The sequence below is a fragment of the Gossypium raimondii genome, chromosome 4 (genome assembly GCF_025698545.1).
Source record: "Gossypium raimondii isolate GPD5lz chromosome 4, ASM2569854v1, whole genome shotgun sequence".
NCBI classification, from domain to species: Eukaryota; Viridiplantae; Streptophyta; class Magnoliopsida; order Malvales; family Malvaceae; genus Gossypium; species Gossypium raimondii.
This window is the reverse complement of record NC_068568.1, coordinates 10718971-10728436: the sequence shown is the minus strand read 5'-3', so window position 1 is coordinate 10728436 and position 9466 is coordinate 10718971. Positions and strand designations below refer to the sequence as shown.

The window sequence follows — 9466 nt, the reverse complement described above, 5'->3', positions numbered from 1 at the left end:
CTTCTCTGGCGATGCAGCGGAACAGATTAAAGCCACATCTGTGAATCTTGCTTCCCCGACATTGCAGTTAAAAAGATTAAAGCCACAGTAGAAAATCTTACTTCTCTGGCGATGCAGCGGAACAGATTAAAGCCACATCGGTGAATCTTATTTCCCCGACATTGCAGTTAAAAAGATTAAAGCCACAATGGCGAATCTTACTTCCCTGGCGGTGCAGTGGAATAGATTAAAGCCACAACAACGAATCTTGCTTGCCCAACATCACAGTTAAGCAGATTTACGAGTTACAAATCCTATCTCCCGGACGTTGCGGTGGAGTGGGTCGAAGCACCAATTCCTATACCTCTGAAGATACAGTAGGATGGAATGAGGCAACTCGAAGAAGAGGAGTACCAAGGTCCAGCACGACCGGGCAAAATTGGCCATTTTTAAAGTCTTTGCTTCATTCTCGTTACATGACAATGAGCAAAGAGGGGCAGTTGTAAACCCAAATTTTGCCCCGCCCAAACCCAAAAAATACAAAACCAAATCAAATAAATTCTAAATAATAATAAAAATTTTAATTTCTTTACAAATTCAGCCCAAAAATAAAACTACTTTAGCCCAACTAAATTACCCAACACCATATCCAAATATTAGCCCAAACCCGAGCCCAAAATGCTCTAACCCAGTTTATAAGGCCCGATTCAAAATAAAACCCTAGCCTTCAAACAATTTTCAGCACCCACCGCTGCACGAGGAATGGTTCGTCTGCCATGAAAAGCAAGATCTCCGCCAGTCCATACGCATTCTCCGCCACTAGACTCCTCCGTGCACTGCAAGAAGGACAAACAAACAACACAAACAAACGAAAAAAGAAAAAGAACAGATTGTATTTTTCTATTGGAGGATTTTTGAATATGCAGCTATAAAAAGAAAACAGAAACCATTGTTTGTTTTTTACACACGAAAAACTATATCAAAAAAGGAAATCAATACAAAAAAAAGGTTCCTTTTTCTCTTGTCGATTCCGTTCTTTTTCTGATCGTTCTTCTTTTTTTGTTTTTGTTTTGTTATTAATACATATATATAAGCATAGATCTATATAAAATAAAAGACAAAAGAGGGGTGGGATTTACCTTCACGTCGGCGCCGAATAAGTCCTTGTTCGCTTCGTCGTGATCGGAGCTCGAGTGAGGACGGTGGGGGCGAGGACTGATGGAGCCTCTGAGCGGCGCGAAAGCTAGGGTTAAAACCCTAGCAGGGAGTTGAAGATTTTTTATTTTATTTTTTTATTTTATTCTGGTTGATACAAATGATTTTTTTAAGCAGAAACTTGGTTTAAATAATAACGCAATACGACGCCGTTTTGAGGCAGGGGCACCAGTGCCAAAACAGCGCCGTTTGGTCCCTTGACTAATATAAGTAAAAGTATTATAGAAGACTTTATATTAAGAGTTGGATAGTATTTTGGCTTCTCTACTAAAAAAAAAGTAAATTAGTCTTTGTACATTAGATCAAATAGCAAATTGGTCATTTTGTTAAAAATTTCATCAATTTTTACGGTTTAAAATTGGTCTTTGTACATCAGCATGACATACACATAGCATGTCATGTGTCACTGTTTGATTATTTTATCAGACATGCTAACTTTTAGCAATACAAATAAATAAAATTTAAAAATAAAAAGATCAATTTACTCTTTAATATAATGTTCCCATTTTCTTCCTATTGGTTGAGGGTGTTTGGTAAACAAAGTTTTGAGATTTTTTTAGCTGATTTGGGCATAAATGGAGGATTGGATAGTCAAACACTCTAATTGTAGTGTGTGGTGGATGGAGGTTTGCAAGAGCTTGTTAAGCTAAAACCTCTAAAATGAAAAAACACAGGGATGAGAAGAGTTTTTCACAGCTGATTGGAAATGAGATATGTTGAATGACATATTTGACCATACTTGCTAAAAAATTACATCCTTTCACACAAACCTAATAGGGGTGCCAAAATATTAGTAGACGACAACGTCATGTTTCTTAAACATTTGTTTTTACTTGTTTGGATATGTATCTATTTCTTGAATATTTATGTACTCTTAATTTATTTTCAATTTACTTGTGTAAAATGATTTTTATGCAACTTTATATTAATTGAAATATGCTACTTGACAAACTTATTTAGAGTGTGACATAATTATCACTAATTTACATACTAAGAACACCACATAATTATCATTAAGAATATAGTTTACAATTATATTGATACACTATTAATATTTATCAATTATTTATCAATTTTCACAAGGTTAATATTTACAAATAAGGAATTTAAGAAATTTGTTTATTTAAAATTTAAAAATATTCACTAATTAATTTTCATAATGGATATTTTAATTCATTGGTAATAGTGTTTTATTTCAATAACTTCACCTAATAAAGACTAAAATATTATAAACAAATAAATACTTAACAATAAAATGTGTATCATTTTACATATATTAACTTTCAATTAAATTTTAAAATAAATATGTAATAAAATCAGTTGGTGAAACCAATCACCGCAACCAACAATTAGCACTTAGTTATCAATGCTATCAGCTTAGTTATCAATTAGCACTTAATTATTAAACCAAATGCACTTAGTTTTCTTGTTGAAACTCTAAAGCAGAAAATATTTTCCCACTCTTTTTGTCTAGGTTGTTAAGTAATTGATACGCTAAATATTTTAATTATTTTTATCGTGTAGGGTTGAGTTGACATTTTTATCTCTAAGAAAAACGATTTCTTCAAGTTAATAAACTATCGCCGAAATATGACGACAAAAGTTCCAATAGGGAACCTCGCACTTCTTATATAAATTGAAGCTCCTTCAACCTTTGCCACTCACTCCTAGCAAAGCATTTTCATTACCTTCCCTCTGTTATTTCTTCAAGCGAAATGGGGCGCCTTGTTTTCTTGTTTGCTTCCTCTTTGCTTCTTATGGTGGCTGCTACAACAGTTTCAGCTGCAATATTGGAGCACTCATTCTATGTAATGAATTCTACTCTTATTCATTTTCTTTTCTTCTATGGATTAAATTAGCCCCTCCTTTACCATCCCAAGCTGGCTCAAAGGTTTTGAATTTCAACTCAATCAAATGCATGAAACCAGAAGGATGGTTTTATATTCACACTCCTCCCAATATCCGTCATTACATATCTTACCTCTGTAACACCATGCACTTTGATTTGAGGCTATGGCTTTTTAAACACACCCTTCACTTTCCTTTCCTCAATTTACCTCCTTGATAATCTTTCGACCATTACAGTTTGATAATCGGGAAGTTAATAATTTGAATTTGTTGGCAGGCTAAAAATTTGACTGTTACTAGGTTGTGCAACCGCCAGGTGATTACAGCAGTAAATGATAGCTTCCCTGGCCCAAGCCTCCGCGTTCAAGAGGGTGACAAACTGATTATTCACGTCTTTAATATTTCACCTTTCAAAATAACAATTCACTGGTAAACCTTCATGGAAAACTACAATTGAATTTACTCAAATTCACCAACATAATTTTCCTGCTAAGCGCTGGCTGTTTCCAGTGTCAAATTTTGCTTGTTCGTTTGTGAAATTATTATTGATTCATTCCTCTGGTTTTATTTAATTCAAAACAACATTTTTAATTATCTTTTTAAAATATGATGCATGTAACCACGAACAAGTCAATCATTTGGGAAGCAAATGCAGGCAAACGTATATCTTATTCCCATGTGATCCACTTTTTCTTTTTTCTTTTTCTTGAAAATTAATGTGAACCATTTTTATATAATACAAAGATTGCTCAACTTCAACTACCAATGATTTAGTACTAATTAACCAAAGTCCAATACTAAATATATAACCTGTTTTTCTATTTATATGCATTCTTATGATTTAATCATTTGCTGACGGTTTTGTTGCTTGAACAGGCGTGGCGTTTCTCAGTTAATGAGTGCCTGGTCAGATGGACCTGAGATGATCACTCAGTGTGCAATTCGCCCCGGAAATAACTATACCTACAAGTACAGAATCACTAAACAGGAGGGAACCCTTTTCTGGCATGCTCATTCCTCCTTTCTCCGTGCCACCGTCCACGGAGCAATCATCATCCACCCCAGGGCTCGCCACTCTTACCCATTCCCAAAGCCCTACAGGGAAGTTCCCATCTTGTTAGGTATATATGGCTATAGGGAACCTGAGATATTACATTGAATTCATTAATTATCATCAGATATATAAATGTTTCTTGGCTCAAGATTTTAGCTTACAAATAGCAATGCGGTTGCAGGTGAGTGGTGGAATGCTAATGTCGTTGATGTTGAAAACCAGGCTCTAGCCCTTGGCATTGGTCCTAACATTTCAAATGCTTATACAATTAATGGATGGCCCGGTGATCTCTATCCATGCTCTCAAAACCGTAAGTGCCTGATTACAGATTTATGTTGTCCATGCGTACTTTTGTAACAATCAATGTTTAATTTAACTTAATTTAATTATATTATCAGAAATGTACAAGCAATGGGTCTGTGATCAGATTTTAGACGAGGGAGATGGGAAACTGAGGTATCAGAATGCAGTGACACCACTCATTATTCCCAATTGCATGATCTAGCCTTCCAAAAATAACCCTTCTTCTCCATGTAAAATGGGGACCTTTGAAACCAAGATCCGTCAAGCCATTGTTAAGAATAAAGTTCTGAAATAACTTGCATCTAGAAAAAAATGGGTGCCCTCCTCTCTTTTCATCTGGTGAGAACACTGAATTGAAATCTCCCAACAAAACCCAAGGCTGGTTGATGGACTGAGAATTTTTTTCTAAACGGTCCCATAAGATTTTGCATTTTTGTTTGTTTAAAAAACCATAAAAAAATTTACTAAAACATTTTTGGAACCCCTATTCTTCCCCAAACAACAATGAATAAAATGTGGGTCATTTAGGACAATCTGAACCTAAATGCTATTTTTCTGACAAATCCATAACCCCCAGCAAAACCTCTAGCTTCAATTTTGTGCGAGCAATCCGACCATCTACCGCTAACACGAGTTTCAAGGGAAGCCACAACATCAACACCAAACTCAACAAAGTAAACTCTAACCACCCTAACAAAATTTGGTGATGCACACACTTGACAGTTCCAAACAAAAATATTTGGTAACATTAGACAGAAGATTAAAAGAAAATATGAAAACCACAGACCCACCTCAAGCACCGAAAGTGGTCGTTTCGCTAGAGCCTGAAAACTCCCCTTGAGAATTATTAGAAACTGCTAGCAGACCATCAAAACCAATCCTGTCTACAACTCTTGGCATTGCTTTAGCAATAGATTAACAACCGAACGCCTTCACTTTAAATTTACTACCTTTGCCTTGTAAATTATGAGAACCTCTCCTTAACCATTTGTGGTCCCCAAATTTCAACAGAGATGAGGAAGCCCTTGAAGTCATATCACCAAAAGGAGTATTGGGTTTTCGATTTTCAACGAACTTGATGGGTTTAAATTTGATATATCTAATTTTTCCACAGAAGTAACAAAGGTGTCTTTCGTTAGCTAACTTGGAGCTTCAAATTGATGTACAGTAGGACTGGAACGAGGATTGCCCAATGATAACCCCCTGTTAGGTGCTTCGGTCTTCGAAGAAAGTGGGAATTTTTTTTGGGCTTGTGTTGACAGCATTGCTCGAAAGAGGAAGAGGAGAAAAGACATTAGTGCCCAAAATAGCCTTATTTTGAAAATCATTAAATAAACAAACCTGGGCCTATCTTAGATGGTCCACTGAGCCCTTGAAATTAGAGCCCAGCAAAATTGTGGCTGATATCTTGGAAGAAATAAAATCCTTCTTAATAGAAACATTGGAGTTTGGATCAGCCAGACCCAACGCCCTATCTGTTTTGTCCTTCTCCAGACCTCAACCCATAGCATCATTTCCAGTAGGAATAGCAAAATCACGTATGCTGATTGCCTGCACATCACTCTCTTTATGGGTTGATTTGCCTTCGCTTAAGGGTTTGTTATAAATGACAACCTGATAGTACTAGAAAGAACATATGTTTTCTCCCTCCTTATTGATTAATTTGTTCCCATTTAGTTATCTTTAGCATATTTTTAGCATTTTCAGTGCAGTAAATTGCATTTTATAACTCAGTGGATCTTAACCTATTTATCCTTAATTTTTTCATGTTTTGGTATCAATGTCGCTGCATGAGTATTTCCAGATTGCGTCCAGAATTGTCGTCACACCTGACAGTTGTCCGGATAAGAACAAAAAGGTGTGAGCTGTCCAGTCTGGTACCACCAACTTGTACGTACAGAGGCAGTATGATTCTAATGAAAGGACACCTGTGTTATTTAGATAAATATTAATATTCACATGAAAAGGAAAGAAAATGTTTTTTTTTTTTGGGTATTGTCTTCTTGAACCTATATTTTGAAGCTTTTCGGCTATGGCGACTTAAGCCTCCTATGGGTGAACGAATGTGAAAGGGATGAAGATTAGCTCTTAACGAGGAGCCCTGAGTGCGATACAAGAGGGAGTTAAGAGATCAAGTCGAGATTTTCTAGGAATAGTACTATCCACTTGTTTCTTTTATATTTCTTTTTTTAAATGTTGGTGATTACTTTCTATTTCATGTTAGTACGGAAGTGTACATGATTTTTGGGTTAAATGTTATTTTATTCAATATTGCTTCCACTTTTTAATCTTTGGGTTTGAATGTTTTAAGAATGGAAGTGTTATTGCGGTCACTGACACTGGACAATGTAGCTACAATTCAAGCTAACAAGCATGAGAACGGAAGTTGCTTGAAGATTAGAGGAATTTAATCCACTTGTTCTTAATATTGTTCCATTGCCATCATCAGAAGGTGGGGTGAATGTGCATGTTTAAGTCTTAGATTAAATATAAAAGTTAAGTTTGGTAAGATATTCATTGCAATTTAATAAATCAACAATCACCTACCCTTTTATGCCTTGTGAGCACTTAGTATTTTGTTGAATATTCATGTTGGGGATCCCATTTTTCATTACTGTATTTTATCTTATTGTTTTCAAGTTATTGCTTCGACAACTACTCTCACAATTTATCCTGTTTCTATCTATTTATTGCACTGACATTGATAGGAAAAAGACAACCATCCTCATGGGATCGATATCCGACAGGCTCATATCTGTCTACTATGCTTGCATCGACAGTGTGCGCTTGCACATTATTGTTGTGACGTTAAAAAACCGATCAAGTTTTGGCGGCGTTGCTGGGGATGGAGTTTGTTTGATGTTTGTTTTTGTTTGTTTTTATTTCATAATATTTAGTTGTTACTAACTTGTTTTCTTTTTGTCGCTATTTTCACATTTAATTTTAGGTGTTGTATGACCTGAAACAATTCAGAGTTTATTGTTGATTTTGATCTAGAAATTTAAAGAACCATTTGGAGGAGACTTCGATAACAAAGGAATATGGCTTTACCAAGAAACTATGAAGTCATACCCCCGATGCAGCACCAAAATGATAATGACCCACCGTTGTTGCAAGACACTCAAATAGAAAACATGACTATATGAGATTTTGTAGTACCTGTCTTGGATGACTAACAACCTGGAGTTGTTAGGCCAACAATCCAAGCTGGAGATTTTGAACTCAAGCTAGTAATGTTTCAAATGTTGAATTCTAATGGGCAATATGATAAAAATATGCAAGGGACTAGTGATGTTGCACCTATATAAGTCGTTCAACAAGTTGATGTTCCTATCTTTTGTTGTGAGATTTGTAGTGACAACCACAACTATGAAAATTGTCCACAACATGCAAAGAATGCCTTTTATGTCAATAACATCCATAACAATTCCACCTCTTATAATAATTTTGCATGCAATCAGCAGTATCAGAGAACTCAGAATGTTGGAAAAAATGCTGCGACATTCTGATATGGGAATAAGTGCTTTTACCAATGGCATGTTGATATGAAGTTACTTGAGCACGTCTAGGAATTTCTTGAACTGGACTTCCTGCTTCTACTTTTGAAATCTTTGAGGGTAGGGCGGTGGAAGATTCTTAACTTGAACTAGCTGATCCGTCTTTTGTGGCAATTTTGCATCTAACGAAGTTGTTAGTTTCTCAGAATTGACTGGGTTAGAAGTTACCTTATTAGATTTTGTAGATTCTAGTTCTGGTGAAGCTGGAATTTCAACACTTGGTTGAACTTCCACTGAATCTTGAGTATCAGTTGGCTTCTCTTCAACTTCGACAGTGTTGGGCTCTAATGTCTTTCTGCTCCTCAATGCCAATGCTTTACAATGCTCTTTTCTCGAATTTTTTGGATTTTTTGTATCACTAAGTAGAGCACCTTGTGGTCCGTTCCTAAGTTCAATAGCAAGTTGACCCATTTGATTCTTCAAATTTCTTAAAGTGGCGTCATTCTTTGCCATATCTGCCTTCAATAGGTTCTTTAAGCTATTGGAAGGTTAAGCTTGAGTTGGTTTATGAACTTGTTAGGAAAAAACAGGTGGTTGGGTCGGTCTAGATTATGCATAAGTGTTACTGGTCCCAGCCCCTTGGTTGCTCTAAGAAAAATTTGGCTGGTTTCGCTAAGATGGGTTATAAAAATTGGATAGTAGTCCTTGCCTTCCTTGGTTTTGATTTTAGTTGTCCATATAATACACAAATTTTTGGTTTGATGGACATTTTTTGAACAAGTGCCCTTCCCCACAATAAACACAGGCTATAGTCTCACATTGATTCGGTGGCTGAGATGCAAAATTATTAAACCATTAGTAGTAAACTTTTTAAACATTGAGGATATTGAGGATACCTGAGATGCAAGTGAAGTGAGAGTGTCCACTTCATGTACTCCAGCGACTCATTTTCCTGATGTTGCTCGATTGGTTGGTTATTGATAGTTGTTGTTGAAAATCCCCTTGATGATTTCATAAGCCTCGTTATAGGACTTAGAAAAGAGAGAACCATTAGTAGAAGCTCTACTACTATTCTCGTGTGAGCATTGAGATCGTTATAAAACGTCTCTAGTTGGATGAAATACGAGATTCCGTGATGAGGGCATCTTCGTAATAGTTCTTAAACCTTTCCCATGCCTCATACAATGACTCGTCATCTATTTTTTGGAAGGTAGTGATCTCATTCCACAAATTAGCATTCTTGCTAGGTGGGAACTACTTCATAAAGAATGGTTCTGCTAACTCTTGCCATGTGGTAATGGAATTTTATGGCAATAAGTTCAACCAGGTTTGAGCTCTGTCCCTTAGTGAATATAGGAACATCTTTAATCGTAGTGCATCTTCAGGTACTCAGGATAATTTGAAAGAATTGATCACCTCCATAAACAATCTTAAGTGAAGGTGAGGACCTTCAATAGGCATTCCATTGAATTGGCCCACTGTTTGAAGCATCTAGAACATGACTGGCTTCAGCTCGAATTGTTGTGCCTTAAGTTCAGGTCTCCTAATACCCAGATTAGAGCACTATCCT

General features: G+C 36.1%; 1 protein-coding gene and 1 non-coding gene across 5 annotated transcripts; both read left to right on the top strand.

Moving 5' to 3' along the window:
* Positions 1-2866: 2866 nt before the first annotated feature.
* LOC105778815 (laccase-7) lies at positions 2867-6679 on the top strand. 4 transcript variants are annotated; one of them, XM_012602574.2, is made up of 6 exons: positions 2867-3002; positions 3320-3471; positions 3919-4163; positions 4278-4406; positions 4495-4552; positions 6204-6679. In XM_012602574.2, the coding sequence occupies exons 1-6, from the start codon at positions 2910-2912 to the stop codon at positions 6349-6351; spliced, it is 825 nt and encodes a 274-aa protein (XP_012458028.1). In that variant the 5' UTR covers positions 2867-2909; the 3' UTR covers positions 6352-6679. The 4 variants fall into 4 exon arrangements, with proteins under 4 accessions (XP_012458028.1, XP_012458030.1, XP_052485321.1 ...); XM_012602576.2 differs by lacking the exon at positions 4495-4552; XM_052629361.1 differs by lacking the exon at positions 4495-4552 and having other exon boundaries at positions 6195-6679.
* A 2344-nt stretch (positions 6680-9023) lies between these two features.
* Positions 9024-9129, top strand: LOC128040808 (small nucleolar RNA R71). Its single transcript, XR_008195614.1, has one exon. It is a non-coding gene; the product is annotated as a small nucleolar RNA R71 (small nucleolar RNA).
* Positions 9130-9466: the final 337 nt, after the last annotated feature.